This window comes from Phyllopteryx taeniolatus, chromosome 7 (assembly GCF_024500385.1).
Source record: "Phyllopteryx taeniolatus isolate TA_2022b chromosome 7, UOR_Ptae_1.2, whole genome shotgun sequence".
Lineage (NCBI taxonomy): Eukaryota > Metazoa > Chordata > Actinopteri > Syngnathiformes > Syngnathidae > Phyllopteryx > Phyllopteryx taeniolatus.
Window position 1 is genome coordinate 14,590,782 of NC_084508.1, and position 25,883 is coordinate 14,616,664.

General features: G+C 40.6%; 1 protein-coding gene across 6 annotated transcripts in view; it reads left to right on the top strand.

Moving 5' to 3' along the window:
- Positions 1 to 25,883, top strand: part of elavl4 (ELAV like neuron-specific RNA binding protein 4) — a 123,499-nt gene that overhangs the window by 93,478 nt on the left and 4,138 nt on the right. For all 6 annotated transcript variants that reach the window (XM_061778949.1, XM_061778954.1, XM_061778948.1 and 3 more), the window contains 3 exons: positions 3,153 to 3,305; positions 16,143 to 16,378; positions 24,700 to 24,738. In XM_061778949.1, the coding sequence (XP_061634933.1) occupies positions 3,153 to 3,305; positions 16,143 to 16,378; positions 24,700 to 24,738 (428 nt within the window). The remainder of the gene's footprint in view (positions 1 to 3,152; positions 3,306 to 16,142; positions 16,379 to 24,699; positions 24,739 to 25,883) is intronic.

The window sequence follows — 25,883 nt, forward strand, 5'->3', positions numbered from 1 at the left end:
AATGGGCCGTCAAACTGCATGACTCAGCTACACCATGTATTTGTTGTAGAATCCCACACCCCTCCAGCTCTCTCATTGTCTTTTCTCATCTAAAGTTGCAAGATGACCTCTGCAAAATCTTTGCGTCTCTGAAGGACATACCTCAGGTCAAAAGTTTTCAACATGTAGATATTTTGCTGCTTTTGTAACTTGGGGCACCCTGTTTTTGCCAATATTTAGTACCTTCCACCGGGATATTTTCTTGTCATGCGTAAAACTATCTCAAACTTCTTCCACTCGCATTGTTGCTAAATACCATGACAACGTCGCCAGTTTAGCAAGATTGGTCATGCTTTTGTAAACTTGTTCCACTCTGTTCGCAGCCATGTTGTCCGTGGAAGCAGTGCACATTAGTGGAGTCATGCTTGAACTAGGGAACCCCTTAAAATAATTGTCTGACAAATATAATTAAATTAATAGATCTCCAGCGCTATGTTGTAATAACGCTACCTCCACTTCAGAACAGACCCAAGCGTCTCCAAGGCAGCGGGGTCAATTAAAAGCCAGTGTGGTATTTCGACAATGAAGTTTGCCACGCCTGCTTTTTGCAGCGGACACGAAAGGTTCACGTGTCCTCGGGCGATGTGTCGTGCCTTTGAGTTGTTATTTTTTTTATTTTTTTTGTGGTTTCCTCTAGCTTGACACCTCTGAGGCTGTCAGCCTGCGATACCGCTCCCCAACTGAGGTGTGAGGGGAAGCAGCGTGTCAAAGGTGGCGGAGGTTCCTTGTGACACGTGTGCACATCGTCTCAGACACATTCAAATGCCCTGTACTTGTGCACGTTAATTTTAACACTTTGAGTTTTTCCAACTTTTCTACACGCACACACACACACACATACACACACATATGCACCACATTTTTACACAATAGCGCTCACAGCTTGAGGAGGTGTTGATGGATTAGACATCTGCAGTTGGCTGACAAGGAGAGAAAATGAGGGAGCACGGAAAAGAGGGGGAAAGCTTTGCAGAATGTGAGAAAGAAGAAGAAGTTTAATGATGCAGCAAGAGAGACAGAGAAGAGAGTAGGGAAAAAGGACCAGACAGAGAATACTTCTGCCGTTTAGATGAAGAATTAAACGTCGAGGCCAGTGGCGAAGACGTGCGAAATTAGAGATGCTAAAAGTGAAGAATGGGGAAAAAGGCAGCTGTTCGTTGAGAGTTGACTTGCTCAAGGATATGACTACATATCCACCATATTTGCTTGACTTTAACCTGACTTGATGGCTTATGTCCCCCACCTGTCAGCGCTAATGAAAGCACTGTGAGGCAAAGCTGATCCAGTCGGCTGCAGCAGCAGTAGCAGCAGCAGAAGTGGTAATGGGATTTCCTTGAAACTTTGCTGGCGCAAAGTCAGGTCTACATGGAGATGTTTGGGTCCTGGTGTAACAGCTGCAAAGTTTTCAGGCCGAAAGCGACGCCGGCTGCCATTTTCAAACAACTGAGGTGACATAAGAATGGAAATGGCTGCCAAGCAGCACTGAAAGCTGTGTGTGTGTGGACATATGCTTTCGGGGTATGTGCGATGATCAGTGTGTGACAATGAAGAACTGAGAGAACTGGTGTGGGTAAGTAAGTGCTAGAAGGAGGAAAAGGTTTTATTCAGTGCAGTGTGTTGATTTTGTATTTTGTCACTGAAATGGTTACAGGTACAATATTTTACTCCAGTCAGTCGCGCTGCTGATTTCCCCCCTCTCACTCCCAACATGAGTCCCTTTGATTGGCCCGCGAAGACTTGGTATGCGGTCATGTGTCTGCCTTGTGCTGTTTGATTGGTGAACTGGAGTCAAATGACACTAGTGGCAACATTAGATTGCTGCAAACAGCACCCAATGAGAATCAGAATCAGAATCTGATTGAGGAATCAATGAGGAAGTGGAAGTCAAATTCTTAAAATACTGTACATCGCGCACGTAATAATTGATTGATAAAAGTAGTGAAAGTAAGTAAAAGTACCGCTTCTTCTCAACATAAATACTCAAGTAAAAGTAATAAGTACGATGCATTCAAACTACTCTGACAAGTACAATTTATCCAAAATGTAACAGAGTAAATGTAACACGTTCCTACCCATCTCTGGACAAAGCAATGTGTGGATTCACATCACAACCTTGCTGTGGGACCTTTTTTTACTCTCCGAAATGCCATTGCTCTGTCAACAAGCAGCCGAAGTGACACATTTTTAGTTAAAAATTGTCTCCTGTAAGCAGACCTTCAGGTGGGAGAGGCACCAAAGAAGTGATTCCATGTGAGTCCAACATGTGTATTCCATACTGATGCAGTTTTTGATGAGTAGTTTCCCTGCTAGAAAAAAGGCTTGTTAGTTGAGTCCACTGATTTGCAGACACCATTCATTCATTCATTTTCCATACCGCTTATCTTCACTAGTGGCGCAGGCGTGCTGGCAAGGCCGGATTTGAACCCGGGTCCTCAGAACTGCGAGGCAGGTGTGCTAACCAGTCGTCCACCGAGCCTGCAGACACCATAACATTGCTTAATAAAACTTAACTGTGAAAGCTTGTCTTTACAGTGCATGGGTAAGGAGCTCCTTTTAATAGCTTTAAGGCTTCTGGTATCTTAGCATTGGGTTTATTACTTAAATCTCAGTTAAATTGCAGATTGAGAAAGACATCTAAGATTTTGATTCTTTGAGAACCAGAGACAGAGAAAGACGTCTAAGATTTATTTTTATTTTTTTCATATTTTCAATCAGAATAATAATAGTATTTTAAATCAGAATAATGCTTCAAATGGATAGAGTGAATTACACTTTAGGTCCAAGTTTTAAGAGTATTAATCCTGTTCCCCAGACAACTCAAGCTCTCCTTTTCAAACACATGAGGTCAAACCTGAGGAGACAAAAATCCCTTAGATTCACCCAGAAAACAACTTCAGTGTTATCTCATCATTGTTCTGAGGAGCCGAATCTGTTCCTCGCAGAGATAATCCTAAATGTAACGCGTCTCATTTTCCTCCCCTAGTATCCACTAACACACTCGTCCGCTCGCTCAGAGATGCAACATCCTCGTGGTTATTATGCTTTAATCTCATAAAAAACTGGAAGTGCACTCTTTCATTTGTTTACCTGAGAGCCTTTTTTTTGTGTTGCAGGTCTCGTATGCGCGACCCAGCTCTGCTTCCATCCGTGACGCCAACCTCTACGTGAGCGGCCTGCCCAAGACCATGACCCAGAAGGAGCTGGAGCAGCTTTTCTCGCAGTACGGACGCATCATCACCTCCCGCATCCTTGTCGACCAGGTCACAGGTATCCATGGGGCAGCGCCTCCTTTTTCTCTACATTCTCACAGGCAGATATAAATTGTGCATATATGCAACAGATTTCTCTACATTTATCTATCCATTCATTTTCTATACCACTTATCCTGTTCAGAGGTCAAGAGTTAGATGGAGCCTATCCCAGCTGACTTCAGGCGAAAAGCACACTACACCCTAGACTAATCACCAGTCAGTCACAGGGCTTATATAGAGACAGAATACCATTCACTCTCACATTCACATCGTCTCCGAGTGGGAACTGAACCCATGCTGGGGCACCCAAGTCAGGTGAATGTACCACTACACCATCAGTGACTCTCCGCATCTATTCAGCAAAATATCCACCTATTTTGGGGGCTTTCAGAATTTGATAAAGCTCAGTCTGTGTCCTCAAGGTGCTATGTGTCTTTGGTACACTAGTTGATGGTTATGTCATGTAAAAAATAGGGAATGATCATTTGGCTACATTTCTTTAATAGTGAAAATGGGGGAAATTAGAATCAGAATCATCTTTATTTGCCAAGTATGTCCAAAAAACTCACAAGGAATTTTAATAAGTGTAATTGAATACAATTAATTAAAAACTTAGTGCTGTTTTGAAAACTAACTACTGATCTTAAGTTGTCTGTCTTGTGTGTTTTATTCATTAATTGTAACTCAAAGTGGCATAATTTGTCAATATCCCTACTGTGGTCATGTAAATCTATATATTATAATCCATCCATTTTGTGTACCGCTTATCCTCACTAGGGTGTGCTGGAGCCTATCCGAGCTATCTTCGGGCGAGACGTGGAGTACACCCTGAACTGTTCGCCAGCCAATCGCAGTATATATTATAATGTTACCAGTTATTTCCAGCCACTGCACACTAAAATAATCCAATTTTGCTTTTTTTTCATACATTTTCATATAAAATTATTGATTTACGAGAAACGATTGTGAGAGGCAAAACAATGAAATGCTCCTCCTCTCGATGGCAGAAGGTGTAATTTACCTGTGTATCTCCTTGTTGTCATTCATACAACAGAATGATAGCTTTGTGTTCATTAAACAGTCCCAAGATCATTATTTAAGTATACTTACCTTTAAAATACTAAAATACTTTTTGGAACATTTTTGTTTGGTGGTGTGCCGTAGGGTCTTTTCTAATGTAAAATATGGGGCTTGCCTCAATAAAGGTTGGAAAACACTGCTGTAACCAGTATCCCAAAACAGGTTAATTAATCAACCGCTTTAGAATAACTATGCATCCATCCATCCATTTTCCGTATCGCTTATCCTCACTAGGGTCGCAGGCGTGCTGGAGCCTATCCCAGCTATCTTTGGGCGAGAGGTAGGGTACACACTGAACTGGTCGCCAGCCAATCACAGGGCACATATAAAAAAACTACCATTCGGATTCCATGCATGTTTTTGGGATGTGGGAAGAAACCAGAGTACCCAGAGAAAACCCACGCAGGCAGAACATGCAAACTACACACAGGTGAGGCCGGATTTGACCTCAGAACTGTGAGGCAGATGTGCTAACCAGTCGTCCGCCATGCCACCCTAGAATAACTATGACAAGGAAAATATTAGTAGCATGTAGAGTAGAATTTCAAAATAATCTACTAAAATGTTAGTGTTGGTGTAATGTTTTTCTTTTTAAAAAAAGAAAAATTAAAAATCTGTTCAAATCAAACAATCAAATGGCAAGAAATAATCTGCATGAAAGTGTGATCACATGAGAGGCACAAGCTGTAGAACATACATGCTCAATTACACAGTTACACCCCATCCTAAACATTGAATCGCATCAGCCCATTGAGTTTCAGACGGAGCCCTCCAGCATCTCTTAGATCCATTTCAAGGCGTGTGTGTGTTTATATATTTGTGTGTATGCATTTGTGTGTGGGGAGGGAGGTGGGATGCATGTCTGTGTGTGTGTGTGTGTGTGTGCGTGCACCTACAGGCTGCAACTTGCTCCAGTGTTAACAGAATAAATCAATGCTAGCAGTGAAGTGCTGGACCACCGGTAGATAGTGGGGCGAGGAGGAGATAGGCTTATAGGAGAAGGGAAAGGAAAACAAAGACGATGTGGCGGGGGTGCCGATGAGGAGAAAATAAAAGTAAAGGTTTATTGCCGTAAAGATGGTCATACGTGTGAAGGAGAGCAAATTAGATGAGGGAGCAAAGGGGGGCTGCAAAAAGACGAGTGCATCTCCTACTTGAATAAATGTTCATGTCGTATAACCGTGCAACCGAGAGAGACCCCTGGGTTTCCCTGCACAGCAACGCAAGCCACAACACACAGCAAGGCCACAAAACACATATGTTCACACCCATATGCATGTTCATCAACCATTTTCAGCAGCTCAGCTCAGGCCACATACTATGAATAAAACAAACCTGAGGCTGGTCACGCCAAGGCAACATTCTTTATGCATTCCCGGCAGCCTGGGTTCACTCCTGATTCAATAATTCATTGTGTTGCCATTCTTGACTAGCAAGTGGTCACTTTTTGTGGAGAAAGAGGCACCTTTTTTTCGGGCATCAAACCCAAAATAAGGTACCAGGTGCAAAACACCTGTTAATTTCTAAGAACATACAGTAATACTAAAAGTAAATGCAAAGTAAAAAAAATTAAGCAGTTTGTGCATTATGATTAATTCACCTGCTGTGCTCGACTTGGCTAAGAGATTCAAAACTGCTGTAAGTGCCTCAGTCAATCGTATTAGTTGTTTTTCACAGAGGATAAAGAGTATGTGCTTGTGAGTAGTCTAAATGTATTGTTGCACCGTGTTTGTTCAAATATAAGTTGTCTAAAGGTTAATAATTACCGCAACATCAATGCTAGTTTCGTTAGCCTGTCTGTGGCATTTTCATTGTGTTTTAGCATTAAGCTAGCGGATTTTAAGGCAAAGTTATGTGGTTGTTTTAAACAACATGTAATTCTCTTTGTTTTTGTTTAGGTTGACACTAAACTTCATGTGGAGAGGCATTAAACAGCTAAAGCCACTTTTTTGAAGAATTGTTTACTATCTGCCAAACTGCTGCATGTTGTAAAATGAGTTGAGTTTACTGCCAACATACAGCTCTTGTATCTCAAATGTTTGTTCGCAAGTCAAAGCAAATAATTAGCCAAATCACAGCTCAAATCTCAAACAAAGTCGCTTAACTCAAGGGACTACTATAATTCATATTTTCGATGTATTAATTCAAAAGTGGCGGCACGGTGGACGACATTAATTGTAACTTATAATCATGTAATTTTCCTTTTGGATGGAATCATTTAATATGGTGAAATACAACAATCATCGGGCGGCACGGTGGACGACTGGTTAGAGCGTCAGCCTCACAGTTCTGAGGACCCGGGTTCAATCCCCGGCCCCGCCTGTGTGGAGTTTGCATGTTCTCCCCGTGCCTGCGTGGGTTTTCTCCGGGCACTCCGGTTTCCTCCCACATCCCAAAGACATGCATTAATTGGAGACTCTAAATTGCCCATAGGTGTGACTGTGAGTGTGAATGGTTGTTTGTTTGAATGTGCCCTGCGATTGGCTGGCAACCAGTTTAGGGTGTACCCCGCCTCCTGCCCGATGACAGGTGGGATAGGCTCCAGCACGCCCGCGACCCGAGTGAGGAGAAGCAGCTCAGAAAATGGATGGATGGATAATTCCAAAGTGTATTTTTATAGTGGTTCTAGTTTTATGTTGTGTAGAACTGCACTGCTGATCGGTGTTCTGCAGGTGTACCAAATGCAGTTTACAAATATTTTATTATCTTTTTTTAATTCTCGCTAAAATATACCCAGTCAACAAATGCAAATTCATTTAACTGCCAAATGTGTCCAAATAATGAATAATTTGGAGTTTAAGTATTGTTGTTTTGCTTTCAGTACAGTGGAAAGCTTTTTTGTGTCAGGTGAGGTTTAGCTAACATCCACTAGCCAGCTAAAGTGAAATACAGGACAAATTCAGTATAACCCTGCATTGCGCATAGAGAAAGATGTTTGAGAACAGACCGAAGAATCAGGTGGCGTGAAATTATTATTGAATTATTAGCAAATTTGCATCACCACCAGAGTTATGTTTGGGGTAATTAAATTTTGTGCGTTGTTTATTTGTTCTGCTCCTTGGGTGCAATGTTTTTTCTCTTTTAGAAATTCTAATTATGCATGCAGATCAATTAAATAATGCAAACCAAGCTTTCCAACCAACTGCTGATGCTTCTTTGGATAAAGAGACACTACTACTAATTCATACTTCTGTCGAAGAGAAGCGAGAGAAGGGTAAAAAAAAGAAAAAGAAAAAAGAAATGTCCCAAGTCCAAAAGTGGGTCAATGTCGTCAATCAAGTAAATTGTAGGTTGGAGCTGCTTGGTGTAGGACTAGAGAAAGTGTGTGCAGTAGCCATTAATGCTGCTGTGACTTCCACTGAGACACAGACACACGCGCGCACACACACACACACGCATCGGGGATGTACCTGAAGTTGTCCCCAGAAGGTTAAGGATCAGCAGGAGAAATGTTAATGATTAATTAGATGGTAGGAGTTCGGTGGTGATTAAAAACATAGAGGATTTAAGAGGGTCCCTGAGAGTAATACTCCGGTACCATTTGCTCATTGACACGCACAGACACACACGCACACCCAGGTACACACACAATGTCATCAAGAGAGAAATGTCCTGCAAATTAAAACTCTGTTGTAACTGTTAAAATAGAAGTACAGATTAAAAATGGACAGACAGACAAAAAGAAGGATTCCTTCTTGTCCTTACGACTTCCCATGCATTGCCACTCCAGTTTTCCCTGGTGTTGTGATTTACAAAGTGGTCAATAAAATAAAAAAAACAAAATTGAAATATAAATATAAAAATAAAAAATTGGTCACACAGGTGGAAATGTTCGAACTGGGTAAGGTTATTGATATTGAGGTTGACAGCCAGAAATCGCTTTGGTTGAGGTGGAGTCAGTCTGAATACCAAGGATTTTTGTCTTTTCACTGTTCAGTTTGAGAAAATATAAAGAGAACCATAGTTGAAGTTTCGACTGGCAGTCCATAAGGAAGGCAGGTGGAGAGTCAGACTTGTCACCTGCAGAGCAGTGAACTAATGACTTTATAGAAAATGGGTGGATGTGGCTCAGTTGGTAGAGCTGGTCATCCAGTAACTAAGGGGTTGCCGGTTTGAATCCCAGTTCCGACTGTCCGCTGTCGGAGTGTCCTTGGGCAAGACACTGAACCCTTATTTGCTCTAAGTTGGCCTGGTAGCACTTCCACAGTGGTGGAATGTATTTAATGAAGAGAAATCTGGACAGAGCCCTGTGAGACGCCTGTGGAAAATAGGAGAAGACTTGGGTAACATTTTATTGTAAATTGAAATATGGAATTTCTGGCCATGCCCAGGCAGAAGTAACACTAATATCAATACATGTTCTTCTCATGCTCACTGTTCAATGAGCACGTGTAGGACTGGTTGGACTGTTAGGCAGGACCGTTGCTTATGTAGCATAGTACATAATCTGAGCCCAAAACAGCCCGAATGATCAACCTTTTCTAAGACAGTACATGTGTGCATAACATATACTCATTATATCATCAAACATCATTGAAGGCATACAACATGACATACGTTTAGTAAATAACATTTCATTGCAAACTCCCACTTATACAATGAAAAGATCCTATGACTTCATCATCTAACTCACATATCATAGTGTGGCCACAAACAATTATTGGTCCTAACTTTTGGTTACCATAAAGAAAAATATAATATGCTGCCAAAAACTGTTACCAATTATATATGGTTGCAGATATGCATTCAGCAACCAAATGATTATAGGTCTGCATTGGTATGTCTATGTAAAAGACATATGTCATGACCTGTTGGACTTTTATCCTGGCTTCATCTGGTGGACATTGGTGGTACATGTGGTCGATCATATTAAAAGTTTTCTGGACCTGTGTCCGAACAAGAATTTAGTACCATCAATCAAAGACACCATTAATTACATTATGCCAACACTCGACAGGTAGCTGCAAGTAAATGCCCCCAAATTGCCAATTTTCCCTAAGAGACTTGCAAGGATCGTCACTTTATCTATTTTCTCTTTCTCGGTTTCAATTCATGTTGTAATACAAGACAGATTTCCCCCTCATGTCTTTGCCTTGAACCCCAAGGGAAGGCGTCCAAGCTGGGACCTTGTGATAGATTTGGATTAATACTGGCATGGGTGTCAGAGGTCAGTGCTTACTAATCAATGATTGCAAATACATTAGATCCACTGTCTGGGCCCCCACAAACGTCAATGTGAAACTAAAGTGCTGATCACGGTGGGATGCTTGGTCCTGCTGCTAAAGATCTCCATGGTAACAACTTGCAAACACACCACAACTTGAGATGATGGTGATTGCCTGTGTTCCCATCGACAAGTGCATTTTGCATGCTGAAGGTATAATTAGCTTGTATTCAGCTTAACTTGGATGCATGAGAGCATTGTTCCTGATCAAAATAGCAATAAATTATTATTTAGCAGCTGCTGCTGGTACAGTGTTTTTAACGTGCAAAAATTAAATGAACCAACTTCAGCATAACGTGCAAGGGCTACAAAACGTAGTCAGCCCTTTCTACCTAGCAGTGTGCAATTATTAAGGTTAAAGCATATCTCATGCATATATTTAAATAACTACTTATTGTAACAAATGTTGCTTGGTAATTATTTAGTAAAGTGTCTTTTGGCAGACAAGAAGTTGAAAAGCCTCCCGGTGCAATGGCTGCAGCCTTGACTTGCTGTGTCTGCCTTTAGTAGTTTTTTCTATTATCTTAAGAGACCACAGAACTCCTGTGGTGGCTAACACATAGCACACATTCACACCCACATGCAGATATCAACTCACACACTTACACGCAGTACACACATGCAAGCTGACAGATGGTTGAAGCTTCGCTCTGACAGAGGCTAAAGCACAGGGCACCTCCACTCTTCAAAGTCTGTGCTTCTCTTCACTGGCTACTATTTCAAATGCCATCTGTAGCTCGGAACACCAATGTTACTTAAAACAAGGACATTGCCCCCCCCCTCCCTCTCCCCCACTCTAATTAAGAACCGCAAGAAAAGCCTTTGTTTTTGCATCTGCCATACCATAACTCATTTGGAACAGCGAGTCCAAACATTTGATTTAGTTGGCACATTATGCAACCATTTTAATGTGTTTGCTATGTGTATGAACAACGGATGCATTGGAAGAGCTTTCCAACATCAATTAATTTGTAACGTTAATGCAGTGGTGGAAGCGGCACATTGGCCGACTGGTTAGCACGTCTGCCTCACAGTTCTGAGGAACCAGGTTCAAATCCATCCTCGTCTGTGTGGAGTCTGCATGTTCTGGTTGTTTGTTTCTATGTGCCCTGCGATTGGCTGGCGACCAGTTCAGGGTGTACCCCGCCTCTCACCAGAAGTCAGCTGAGCTAGGTTCCAGCATGCCCGCGACCGTAGAGGAAAATGGATGGATGGATGCATGCAGTGGTGCGTTAAGTTTAATTCCTCCCATGACCACAGCAAGTCAAGGCTGCAGCCATTGCACCGGGAGGCTTTTCAACTTCTTATTTGTTAATAAGACAAATAGCACACTAACACTTTAGAAAAAAACATAATTAAATAAAATGTAAAGATTTAGGGCGCCACGGTGAACGACAGGTTAGCACATCTGCCTCACAGTTCTGAGGACCAGGGTTCAAATCCCGGCCCCGCCTGTGTGGAGTTTGCATGTTCTCCCCGTGCCTGCGTGGGTTTTCTACGGGCACTCCGGTTTCCTCCCACATCCCAAAAACATGCATGCTAGGTTAATTGAAGACCCGTAGGTGTGAATGTGAATGCGAATGGTTGTTTGTTTATATGTGCCCTGCGATTGGCTGGTGACCAGTTCAGGGTGTACCCCGCCTCTCGCCTGAAGATAGCTGGGATAAGCTCCAGCACGCCTGCAACCCTACTGAGGAGAAGCGGTACAGAAAATGGATGAATGGATGGTAAAGATTAAGACAGTTTTTGCCACATTTCAATTGTGAGTGACAATAAACAGCTTTAAGCCTCTTTATTGAAGAACTGTTCTCTTTCTGCCAAACTGCTGCTTGTCGTGAAATGAGTTGTGCTGACTTCACTGCCAGCGCTCGTTTCTGAAATTATTGCTCGCAAGTCAAGGCAAAAGTCGACCCAATGACAGATCGTATCTCGAAAAACTCGTAGGTCGAGTCAGTCGTATTTATTCCTTTGCATTATATTATGAAGAACATTTTGCTTTTATATAGTAATTTGATTTCCTTTCCAGCCCGTTTTGGTAGAAAACTAGTTGTTGCCAAGTACCAAACTCCTTAGAGATTGCAACATAAACTGAGTGCTCATTCAGATCAATCAATTCTGCATAATGGCAGACTATGAATTTATAGTTATCCAAAAAACATAAATGAATACAAATCAATGAATCATGCCCATCCCTTCTATGTACAGTATGCATCAGTGCGCATGCATGTTTACCTTTCTTTGGTGCTTGTGTGCTGTCCTTGTCAGCAGACATGTTTCTCACCTCTCCTCTTATGGTTTCTTAGGGAAGTCATTGGAGTCGGTGACTCTTTGAGGAAATTACTGTGGGTTTTAGAGGAAGAGTGGCTTTGTTTGGGTCACAACAAGCAGGAATAGCACAGTGTCCTTTTATCATCATCCTTTTAATGTCACCTCCCAACATCCTCTCCTTCCCTTCTCTCCTTTTGCCATTTGCCTCCCTATTCCTCGTTTCCCTCCTGTTCCTCCCCCGCCTCGGCCATCTCCACCTCGAACGCTGGCTTCTGTCCTCCAACCTTCCTGCTTCTGTTTCCCCCTCCCCAGATTGAGGTAGCGTGTTATTAGTAAGGCAGGCAATGCACCTGTCAGTGTGTGTTAGAGAGAGATAAGCACAGGTAGAAGGAGTTACATAAGCCTCTGTTGATTACCGTGGAGGAGAGGTAGAGTTTTTTTAAAAGATGGAGGGCGAGAGGAAGCAAGAGCGCAGTGAGAAAGTGACAGATTGCAGTAGCTAAAGTAAGTACATTGTGCTCTAATGTTGGCTTTATGGCTGTCAGGTGGGTGATAAGTAGCCAAGGCTTCTGGGGCTAGTTGAAAGGACAGTCATTAGGGTGGACACCCGAGACTAGCTGCTCATTTTATTCATACTCTGCTGTATCTGTGTGATAGTTTTTTAACGTTTAGCCATTGCAGGGTCTACCACATTCATCTTTTTTTTTTTTATGTACTAATAAAAAAACAACTAGATGAACTGGGTTGTATCTAAAGCATACCCACTTCTGGTTATTCTTTTATATAGAAATTAGGTGTGAGACTTTAGTTGGAAATGCTGTTACTATGCTGTGGTGCCTTGAGACATGAGTGACCCAATTTACAGGTTTTTCAAGCTACGAGTCATCGTTCGGATGATATTTTTGGGATACAAGTGCTGTATGATGGCAGTGAACTCAGCTAAACTCACGTTTAGCAGATGTGAACAAAGAACAGTGAACGATTCTTCAAAAAAGAGAATTACACGTGTATTTAAAACCGCCACATAGCTTTGCCTTCGTGTAGTCCATTTAGCTTAATGCTAACAAACAATGCATAACTCCAGATGGGGTAACGAATAGCATAGTGTCGCTGTGTTATAACCCTTTAAGCAACAGATATTTGAAGACAAACAATGGAGCAACACGTTAAGTGAAATAATAACAAGACTCAGGCATATATTATTTATTTTTTTAGTGCTATTTTTTAATTAAATAACATTACTAATTTGGGGATTTTTGGGGGGAAGGATTCATTAATGGCATTTCTATTCATTTCAATAGGGAAAGATGATAGTGGTAAATTTTATGTCTATGTCCACAGTACTTTGCTTTTAAATGGATTAAAAGTTCACTTCATTTACATCATGCAGCAACAACAAAATGTAGTTCTTCACTCATCTGGTCATATGCGGAGAAAATGTAAAGCCCAAAAGCCAGCACATGTACATGTACTAGATTATTGATCGTATTCATCATCAGGTATTTCCCCAATATTTTTGTGGCAAAGAAAGAAAGATGTTCATGTATGGTACAACTTTGGGAGCTTTCAGTGCCATTAGAGTACATGTTTCTCCTGCAAAGTCAGTTTGAACTCCTCCCCAGTGACATTTAATGTAGTACAGCATGAAGGTTTCACCTTACAACCTTGAGGAGAACTCCCAGCACAGAATCCCGGCTGCTGTAACCATGCCAAAAACATTCATTTACACTAAATTCAAATCTCAAAATGTGATGATTAAGTGAGTAAGTTAAGTGATTCATGTCACAAACACGTGATCTCTGCCTAAGTGTTACACGTCAGCTCTCTCACAGTCTTATAAAGCTGCTTAATGAATTTAAGTTCAAGAGAATGTAAAGAAATGATCAACAGTATAACTAGAATATTTTTAAATGAAAACTCATGGATCTTTTTCCCTCAAGCTTTGTCTTTGCAGCTCAGCTGTCTGTTTAGTCTTTGCACCACTTGGACCCAATAACGAATAATGAAGTATCGTTTCAAAAACAAAATCTGCAAATAGGTGAATTGGAAAATAAGCAGGGGAACACCGTAATAAACATACAATTGAAAATTATTTTAAATATCTGTTTAATGAGCCAATGTGTTAGTAAATACATCCGGCTTCAGTGTTTCAATAATGTCACACAGACCTCCACCAAGGCTGGAGAGTGAGAAAAGCAACATTTTATCATGTGACCTTTCTTTTAAATTTTAAATGAAAATGTTTGTTTACACTGTGTGGCTCCTGATTTTATTTTTATTTTTCTGCTTTTGACAACCAAATTAAAATGTACTGCTTGTGCGCTGGAACAAGAGTAGGTAAAGAGGAGCAAATTGCGAAAAATCCTCATGGGACATGGAACTTGGGGGTGAGGTGGGGCGGGGGAGGGTGAGAGCGGAACTGAATGGAGGTCAATACGATCATGTGGATGGCCAAGAAAAAGGAATATTCCAACCTGTGTCCCAGAAGAGTGAGTTGACAGATTAATTCTTAAAAGCTCAGTGGTGACCCTTTTTCATTCAATACAGCATTAAAACTAAATGTAACCATTTGGTTGTCTCATTTGTATGACATCAAATTGTGTGCTATTATTTCCATATAAAGGACAAATTGTGTGTGTGTGTGTGCGTGTGATATTGGGGAGTCACTCCATTTCATTATCAGCTGAAACGCATGATTGCACTTTTATTTAATTTGCCAGTTGCATAAAAAATGTTATGGTTGGGGTATTGTGCCACCTGTTGCGATAGCATGTTGTTGACAGCCTGCAAATGTGGTTTCATTTTATTTTGTGGTGACATATTATTTTATTTGTTTTTAAATATGTCTCATTATGAGTGTACATAGCCTTTGAAGTAATGGAGAACAGTATTTAACCTAAGATGAACTTCCTTCCAAAGTTTACATCCAGTACTTAAGCATCAAGTTATGTGATGCTTTTAAATAGTCCCTTTTTTTAGCGAAGCTTTCCTGGAAAGTAAATAACCTTGTAGCGTCAGTGTCCTGGAGAGAAGCAGAGAAGAAAAGGCCAAGTGAGTTGTTTGAGGTCCTTCTGTGGATAAGAATTCCGCAGACCGAGGAGTGTGAGAGGAAGCCAAGTCGAAATAAAATTTAAAAAAGCAAAAAGAGAGAAAAAGGGAATGGGATGGCATGTACAAAAATGTGGAATAACAATAAGGTTGGCCTTTTGTGTGTGAGAAAGAGAGACTGCACACAATGATGCTCAAACACAAAATCCCCCCCTCCATCTCACAACCTTGCCTTTATTCACTCGCCGTCACACAGACATGCCTGTGTGCACACACACTATTATGTAAATAGACTCATTGGCACCATGTTGCTGTCACTGAGCCAGCACCCTCTGGGCCATCGAGACAGCCTCATTAAAACAAGGCACAGCATCCATTAATGGATAGCAATGCATGTACACACACACATATTCAAACAAACATATATACTGTATGCACTCATTGGACAACTCATTAGATACACTATCTAATGAGATCTCACGCCTTTATAAAGATTATAATGCTCAATTTCGATCGAGACAGTCAGAGAGGTGCTAAAATTTGGGTATAAAACTATTGTTAGTTACTTGAGATGTATGTTGGAGTTCTAAACCACTGCAAATTACAACAACTATAATAAACATAGATGAATACCTCTGACTGTCAATTAACACAGAGCATTAGTGTCTTTATGAAGTCATGTCTTGCGTTAGATCTCATTAGTACCTAATGAATTAGTCACAGACACAAACAAAAGACCACCCAGTAACAGTGTCTCTAAATATTTTATATAACAGCAAATCGCCAAGGAAACAAGTCAAATGCCACAACAAACAAGGAATGAAGATTGTGTGTGTGTATGGTGACTAAAGTTAGCATGAAGACGTAATAGAACCAACCTCATACCTATTATTCTTTTGTGGATGTACTGTATGTGTTCGTCATAGTCATAATTTGTATTTTTTTTTTGTTTTTGCGTCACCTCAGGTTTGAGAAGTACGCATTCAAACAATCATTAGAAAGTATTATGTTATTTTTCTGTTTGCAGTCTCATCACAGTATGTGAGCATCAATATACTGTAAATCACAAGATACACTTGGATTTATAAAATATTCAAAACAAAAAGCGTTTATATCTTACTGCTATGATGTGTTATGTTCAAGCATATGCACTTGTTAATGTACAATGTGATTTGTCCACAATGTGCAAACCTTGTGAAGTAAAAGGGGCCCTTGTTTGTTTGTGATCTGCTGGCCCCACAGGCGGCTCCCGAGGTGTGGGCTTCATCCGCTTTGATAAGAGGATAGAAGCTGAGGAGGCTATCAAAGGCCTCAATGGACAGAAACCATCGGGCGCGGCTGAGCCTATCACGGTCAAATTCGCCAACAACCCCAGCCAGAAGACCAGCCAGGCCCTCCTCTCGCAACTGTACCAGTCCCCCAACCGCCGATACCCCGGGCCCCTCCACCACCAGGCTCAGAGGTTCAGGTTAGTACTGGGGCTTTGTAATGAAAGCCTTGGAGGAGAGTGAGCAAGAAATGCTAGCGACATGGGTCACTTAGTATAATCACATCATGGGGGGCATGACTCATTTACGACACACATTTGATTTTTTTCACTTATCTGTATTGAATGTAACGGTGCTGCTTTCACATCTATAGCTTGGTTTCTCTGGTACCAAGCAGTTTGTTTGTAAACTTGGTCCATTTTGAGTTTTTTATGGATCAAGCTCAACAACAAAGCTAAATGAAACATGCAAAACTAAGAAGTATATTAAATACTATTCATGATCTGCTTCTAAGTTTGGGAATCTTCAGGTTCATGTGTTGAGATGGGGAGTGCAATGAAACTGAGCAGAGGTCATCACTAGTTTTGTTATTTGAATTATCTATTTATTCAAATTAGCATAGTTACACAAAAATACACAATATTCCACTCTGTTTTGGTGCAGAGCTGGATAAAGGCGTGAAAACAGGGATTTATGTTCACTAGTTAAGTCACCATCGCATCAATGCCAATATCCAACCCCCAGAATCATAATAAAATGTCCATGTATTCATCATACTCCATAAAAAAACAGCCTGCTAAATAACAAAGAAACAACGTTGGCTGAGTTTTGCAAAGGCAAAAATTACAGCATTGCTCAAAGAGCAAATCCAATGGTGGCCTCAGAAATCTGGATGCTAATGTACTTAGCATGACTAGCCTTGTGTCAACATTTCATCTGTAAAAAGAAAAATATCTCCAGGAATTTAAAGTGTATGATAGGTAGTATATCACTGAACCTAATGTCTAGTTAAAAGGTGATGTATTATTAGCATTATCAGTGCATACTGCATTAGGGGTTGAACCGACTGGGCGACACGTCAACTTTACCAGTCCACAATGACAGTTAGAGCTTTATGTCAACTATTTGCCAATCACGTTTTGGTATTAACAACACTGACCCCTCGCTGAAAGCAACAAGCGGTGGGGTCGGCACAGCAAACTGGCAGCAGTGCCTCAAACACGTGGTAATATTTTGCTCAAAATGAGCCTTGAAGCACGGTCACTTGCAAAATTTGCAAATCTATCCTCAAATATAATAAAAAGCACAAGTGCTATGCATGCCCATCTGAAAAGGGACCCGCTAATACTAGCTATCGAACATCTTAAATCTTCCGCCGTCAATTAGTGCCCCGCTATAACAGAGAAACGACAGAATATAGTGTAGCATCTGCTTAGATGAAACGAGGACGAGCGGTGGTCGATCTACAACCTATTTATTGTGAAAATTAATGGTTAATGTTTACCGTAACAACACCTAAAAACATCCAAGTAGTGTTTCACTCAACCCTTCGTAAGTGTCAAATTCTTCTTCTTCTTCACATTTGCACAAGCCCCGAGATACGTTCAACGGTTTGCAGACTGTTGGAACTTGTACAACTCTAGCAACAATCCACGTAACACAACAGCAGGGTCGGTGCAATAGATTATTGCAAAGAATCCCACCTCTTGGGATTTATTTATTTTTTAATTATAGATTTTTTAATTATAGAACTCAAGCGAGTAGTGACCATGCAGTTGTGTTATATGAATTGGTGTTCTGTATGTTCTGACTGTCTGCGAGGCAGTGAATGTGCCTAAATGTGATAGGATGAGTGAGTGTCTGAATATGATTGGATGAGCAAGTCTGGGAGTGGCGCCACCGCAACCGGGGAGTGCCAGTGAGTTCTTGTTTTGGAGGTAGAAGGCAAAGAATTGCACGGCCATGAGGCTGCAGACAGCAATTTGACAACTAAAATCAATTAGTCGACGTAGACTCGACTATCATGATATGCGTCAACTAGGCCTGTCATGATAACACATTTTTTAGGACGACATATTTTCCCAGAAACTATCATGATAAACGATAGTATCATTGATGTTTTTTTATGCCACTAATATAATAATTATATGTATAATAGCATAATAATTCAAGTAGATCCTTTTTAAGAGCAATATTGATTTTCAACATTGGCACTGAAACGGAGGACAATAAATAAAATGTCTCATATAAATAAAATATATATAAATAAAACAGACTGCGGCTGTGTTCACAAAAATTGCACTTAAACAAATATTACACATTTGTATAAAGAGTCATTAATACCTTAACAGACAATATAGTGCCAATCAGGTTTCCTGTTGGTTAAGAAAAAGTGAAAATTAAAAATTCTAGTACCTTAACAATTAACAATTCTAGGACATTCATTTCATAACAGTAACAAGTAACATCGCAACAAGCAGATCAAAGTTACCTGTTTTGCATAAAGATTTGTACTGCCTATCAAAAGTATGCAGCATTTCTTTAAAAGCTGTTGAATGGCTGCATCTCTTTCGCTACAAACTGAGTAAAATGTGAGCGTGTGCCATTTTGCGCTGTCATATTTATATTTGCATTGTTCAGCAAAGCCATCCTTATTTGGGTGGGATGGGTTGTGTTTTAAATGGACTTTGAGGTTTCTTGTGTTGCCAGTTTTTGTTTCGATTAATAACTAATTCCATCTGTGGCATGCATCCATCCATCCATTTTCTGAGCCGCTTCTCCTCACTCGGGTCGCGGGCGTGCTGGAGCCTATCCCAGCTGTCATCGGGCAGGAGGCGGGGTACACCCTGAACTGGTTGCCAGCCAATCGCAGGGCACATACAAACAAACAACCATTCGCACTCACAGTCACGCCTACGGGCAATTTAGAGTCCCCAATTAATGCATGTTTTTGGGATGTGGGAGGAAACCGGAGTGCCCGGAGAAAACCCACGCAGGCACGGGGAGAACATGCAAACTCCACACAGGCGGGGCCGGGGATTGAACCCGGGTCCTCAGAACTGTGAGGCTGACGCTCTAACCAGTCGTCCACCGTGCCGCCCTGTGGCATGCAACTTTCTGTAATTGTACAATCCCAATTCCAATGGAGTTGGGACGTTGTGTTAAACATAAATAAAAACAGAATGCAATGATTTTAAAATCATGTTCAACCTATATTTAATTGAATACACTACAAAGACCAGATATTTAATGTTCAAACTGATAAACTTTAATAATCATTAACTTAGAATTTTATGGCTGCAACACGTTCCAAAAAAGCTGGGACAGGTGGCAAAAAAGACTGAGAAAGTTGAGGAATGCTCATCAAACACCTGTTTGGAACATCCCACAGGTGAACAGGCTAATTGGGAACAGGTGGGCGCCATGATTGGGTATAAAAGGAGCTTGCCTGAATTGCTCAGTCATTCACAAGCAAAGATGGGGCGAGGTTCACCTCTTTGTGAACAAGTGCGTGAGAAAATAGTCGAACAGTTTAAGGACAATGTTCCTCACGTACCATTGCAAGGAATTTAGGGATTTCATCATCTACGGTCCATAATATCATCAAAAGGTTCCGAGAATCTGGAGAAATCGCTGCATGTAAGCGGCAAGGCCTAAAACCAACATTGAATGCCCGTGAACTTCAATCCCTCAGGCGGCACTGCATCAAAAACCGACATCAATGAGTAAATGATATCACCACATGGGCTCAGTAGAATGATAACCTTTGCCAAGGTCGAACAATTCTAATTTGGATCAACACCAAATTTTACACGTCATACATAACCACCTCCTGCCTAGTTATATCATTTGGAAATTGGGGGGGGAACTACCGTAATTAACAAAATCAACAAAAATTTAAAGCTCTTAAATCCAGTTGCACACCATAATGCAATGCTTCTCTCTCTACAAAGTTTTGTTGAAATTGGTTTAATAGTTTTGCATAATCCTGCTAACAACCAAACAAAATGCAACAAAAGCATAATCTCCTTGGCAAGGTTAGAAATGTAGGAGTTCTCTATATTTACTTATGTTGTGTAGAAAGTCCTTTGAAAACAATTGAAAAGCTGACAATGCATTGTTGCCCAGGTCACACTGTAATTTTCTATCATACACTATACATCTGACACTGTATGGCGTACCCTACCAGGTCATTTCCCTGTCGCTCACTGTTTGTTTTTGGTTATTTAAATGTAGTGTCATAAACACCGGGAAGTATTAATAAGCTCATTCTTAGAGGTTCTATTTCGTCTCACCGCGCATGCACACACACGCGCACACACACACAAAAGATGATACATTCCATCATCCAATACGACTTGGAATGTTTTGGGATTGTCACAAAATACACACTCATACAAATTCCTCTCTCTTTCAATAACACTAAGCCGGTTGTGCTGTTTATTCTCCGTCAAAGTCGGCGGCAGGAAGGTATTTTTCTTGCAGTGCCGCTTTCCTGGTGTGACACTTGAGCGATGTAGCGTGGCTGTGTGTCTGCGATACGCCAAGCCAATTTACAGGCTCGGCAGGAGAGCTGTCGCTTCTCATCACAAATCACAACCACAGGACACTTCCTCGCTGTGTCCCTGTGCTCTCCACCTCACCACGCAACACTCCGGAAGTTGGAAACTGCCTTAAAATGTGTTTGATTTTATTTTTTCTTATGCAGTGCTCGTGAGGACAACATTGCAAAAAGGCACGTTCATATTTTTCATATGACAATGTACTTTCAACTTTATAAATTCAAACATATGAGCACTAGATGTACACATAGGTTGTCAAATTGCACGTTTAAAATGTGTCAGTATTTTCTTACACCACAAAACAGCGGAATCGCTAAGGTTGAGCGCAATCGATTCTGAAATGCTGGTTTCATTTGTTTTCAAATAGAAAACATTCAAATAAACTTAATCTTTTCCAGAGTCAAACATTTTAGGATCAAAGTAACAGTGGTTAACTTTCAGAACTGTCATACAAATGACGTTCACTGTGGTTTATTGTAAAACTTTAAGGTGTACACTCCATTTGTTTCCTGTTATTGTTGAATTAGCTATATTGTACTGAGCAGCCAGGACTGCTTTCCTAAGTCACAGTGACTTCCATTTTCGGTTCTCCTGTTATCATGACACTTTTCTTCTTTACTTTTACTAGTACCGTTCTGTGGTGGCATTGCACACAAAAAAACATGCAAAAAATCCAAAGCTACAGCAGCTTTAGTTAAGGGATGTGCTGCGGTGTTGCATGAAGTCATGAACAACGGACTTTGTGACATTTTAGGAGCATATTTTTGGGGCCTCTTCTGAATTTTACAACTTCAGGAGCGATCGACTTAGGAGGTTCCACTGTGTTGTGTATTTGTTTTATCACTGGCTGCATAATGCTATTCATCCGCTACAAGGCAAGTCAATGTGCAGTACAATGTGTCGGCATGGTCCCACTCCAAGCAGCAGACATAATCGACTCGAGCATAATACACCAAGCCCTACAGCCCAGCGTGTTTCCGATTTTTGGCCCTTAACTAATGGTGCTAATTAGCAAATTACCCTTATTATATCCAGGGCAGGAACCAAATATAGCTGAACAGATTTTTGTTTCAAAAAAGAAAAGAAAAAAAGCATGCCTATTCTTTCTTTAACACACATTGAGAGAGCCAACAAAGGTCCTATTGTTTTTTTTGGGTTGGAGAGGAAGTGCAAAAAAAAAAAAAATGGTGGCTATGCATGGACGATCTTGTGTGTTTCTATGTTTGTGTGTGTCTGTGAGAGAGCGTTAGCAGCAGGTTGTTGTGTTGTGGCCCAATGGCCCAGCGGCCAGCAGATGTCTTCCTGCGCTTGGCCCTAGAGCTCTCTCAGCGTGCTCGCCAATTTTCCTCGTTTACTCACCCTCATTCTCGTCTTATGTCATTTGCTAATTACTCCTAATTCTTTTCTACAGTATATGCTTTTCCCCACTGGGGTGCATTTGTGTGTTTTAGCTGGCATCTAATGTGAATTATAAAGGGGGCAAATTGATCGACACAAGTGACAATACTAAAATTATACAATTATTTGACTAATCGACTAGTCAAATAATTGTAAAATCGACTATCTATAGTAGGGCTTGAATTGATTAATCGACGAGTCGACTTTACTACTCCACATTCACATTTAAAGCTTTAGTCGTTCAAGTCTTAATCTATAGGAGGGATGCGTGACAGTGAGGCCCGCCTCTCCCCACACCCAATATACACACATACAACACCCTTTAAATGCTGTTGCTCTACTGCTGGGCCCCATTTAGAAATGAAAATATGTTTTTAATCTAAAAACATGGCTAGAACAGCTTTAAAAATATTTACAATATTCTAAAAAAAGAAACAAAAAAACACATTTAAGACAAATTTGAAAAAAAGCCCAGCTAAAATAATCTCATTCTTGCAACCCATGTGAAATTTCAAGTCACATAATTTTTACACGTCATAGTGGGTTTTAACATCAAAGTAATGCATTTCACTGCTGCTTTTTTTTACCTTAACACTATATGTAAAGGATTTAAATATCAGTCCTCAAACTGATTTTCTGGTTCCTGTTCTTTTTGACTGTTCCTTTGGAACCGATAGTTGATCCTTTTTTCCTTTAAGATGTTGCTCAATTTAGCAAGTTTAAATATGTCTTTCTGTTTTCTTTTTCTTTTTCTTTTTTTACTCAACCTGCTGTGCCTCTCAACATGTACACTTACTGTATATACCTGACATTTTTTTTAAAGTCATGATTAATCACTAGAAAATTACACACATTTATTAAAAATGTCATTCTTGTAATGTTAAAAACGAAACAAAAAAAGATCAGCACGGATGTGGTGTGCCCGTCCAAAGTTTTGTAAGTACTTTTTTTAAACAAAAACTTTTTCATAATCCAAATGGCAATGATGACATAATGTCCTTGGAAGAAGTAATTAGAGTGTGCCACCACTACCCTAAACGGATGGACCCTTGTCTTCAGGTTGAGTTTATAGTGTTTTTTAGAGGAACGAGGCGTCTCTAGCCAGCTGTTGCTCAATAAGCCTTGGCCCATGTCCATTAGGCTCTAGGAGTTAATAAGACATGAGACAGGCTGGTAGCAAGTGAGGAATGAAGGTCAATGAGTGACCAAGCAGACTGCATCCATCCAAGAGGGCCACCATTTTACACAGCTTTATTAATCTCCCACACACACACACACACTGATGGGTTCTTGAGGGACACAAATAGAGACACAAACTGCTTCACTGCAAAGCCTTCCGGCCACAGTTTTAAAAACACAGTGAAGCCCCACATATTCTCGGTTTGGAATTCTCCTATTGGCAGACGTTTGGGGGAACCTATGCTCTGTTATTTGCTAAATACCCCCCTATTTGCTGTTTTGTGAGGGTAGGAGCTACATTACAATGGCAAGTATTCTTCTGCCATCTTGGGGCATCTATCGGCAATTACAAACATTTTTGAGTGGGTGTCAGTTACTAACGGATTTTCGCCATTCGCGGCAGGGCCCGGTCCCAAGCTCCCGCGAATAGTGGAGGACGGCTATATTATTAAATATTGCATTTGCCACAAAGACATGGGTCACCAATCAAGGTTTCCTCCAAGGACCAGATGAGTAGCCCACGGGCCTGTTCTAAAAATAGCTCACCAGTGATGGGACATTGAAACATATTTATCAGTCTCCTACCTTATTAAATAATTGTTGGTAATTGTTATGAGAAATCATTAACGTGTTTAGTGTCTTCACAGAGATTATTAATTAATAATATGAATATATATAATATATTAATAATATCAAACAATAAATGTAATTTGAGCAATTCTTTTATTTCATAAGTGTGTATCAAACTGGTAGCCCTTTGCAATAATCAGTCCCCAAGAAGTAGCTCACAGTTTCAAAAAGGTTGGTGACCCCTGCTCGACTCGCTCATGGCAAGTTTGACGTTCACTTGTGTTTTTGTTGGTTAAAATCATTATCATCTCTCACTATCATTCAAATGCCAAATCCATTACACTAACAGAACACTGTGTCAGACCATTAAAACTGTCATCCCACTTTGAAGTGTTTTCTTAACAGAGGACAAAAATAGAGTATTAAGTCGGTGGCACTGTTTGAGCAATAGAGCTAGCCGAGCCGCTTCCGCTAGCCCAGTGCTATGCTATGGTCCACTTCTACCGGCATTAGTGTTTACTACAAACCTGACTTGTTGGTGTAGGTTGATACCGAAGCGCCTGGACTTTTGGTAACAACAATGTGTTGATGACATACAGCGGCAGTCGGTAGTGATGGGACCTTAGTGTCATTAACCAATGCTTAAAAACGTCTGGTGGGGCTCCTCAGTGTAATGGGTTAACTCGAGATGGGTTTGTGTGTTGTTGAGTGAGAAGGATCATGATGTTCTGACAGGGACACAATATTAGTTCCAATTGAGTAAGTCAACCCTCTGCCCACCATTAACCCCAGAACCCTCCTTCTCTTTACAGGCTGGACAATTTGCTTAATATGGCCTATGGCGTAAAGAGGTAATTAAAACTTCACCCAATGCCAGATGTCCATGTTGACTCAATTATTTTCCAGTATCTTTTTCATGTTGTTTATTTTTGTGTAATTTTGTTGTCAATTTACGTTCAACAAATTTTCAAGGTGAATTGCATTTTTGTTGTTTTTGGTTTGATTGTTTTTTTACCCGTGAGCTTGAGTGTTTTTTCAAAAGTCTAACAACCACTTAAAAAAGCAGAAAACAATTTGCCTTTGTTTTCAGTGGTGATGGATTTCCTTTGTTTTTATTATGACAAGTGCTGGTGTTTTTTTTTTTTTTTTTTGGATTGTTTTTGGGTTGTTTCTCTGTGCAGAATGGATTTGTTCTCGACTTCTTGATTTCTAGGTGTTGTTGTTATTTTCTTCGGGATTCAGGTTCTCTGGCCTTGTCGCGTCATACTAGCCTGGGAAGAACATATGATATTACCTGTTACTTTTTATTAAGAAAAGAAACATCTTACATATGCATACTATAATATTTTGATACAGCACATACATTTGAAATCAAATGTACTGATTGACTGGGTGTCTTTTGGGAGCAGAAGCTTAGCTTAACGAGTACAAGCGATGAGGCTGGATGAACCTGGATCCTTGCTGGAAACAGGAAATGTTTCACTGCAGATGGCTCCGGCTTTGCTCTGCGCTGCTCGAATTCCCTCCTTTTTGCCTCCACACCTCATTTTTCTTTGCTTTGTTGCTAGCATACAGTAGGTGTTACATAACAAGGCGTGTAGCGGCTATTGTTGTGATGTGCTGACAGCGGCATCTTGCATGTTGCAGACACTTGGAACACCATTTAGAGAGAGCTTAGCTTCTTAAGCAATGACAAATTAATGACAAAATAAATAACTATATTGATAGTAATGATTAGCAACATCTCCAAGTGACGTCATGTCCAACTTATTTAGAGTGCAAACTAGTTTAGATTGAATCAACAGTTCGTCTGCTGGTTACAGTCAAGTAGGGCTGTCAATTTTGCCTGAATACATTCAAGACATGATTAATCAACAATCAATTCATCGAATTATCAACTGTTTTGCCTGTCCCTAATCTGAAGTAAGCATGCTGATTGCAGGGCATGTCATCTGCAAGTAGTTGGCTTTTCTAAGGACAAAAACTATTTGACAGA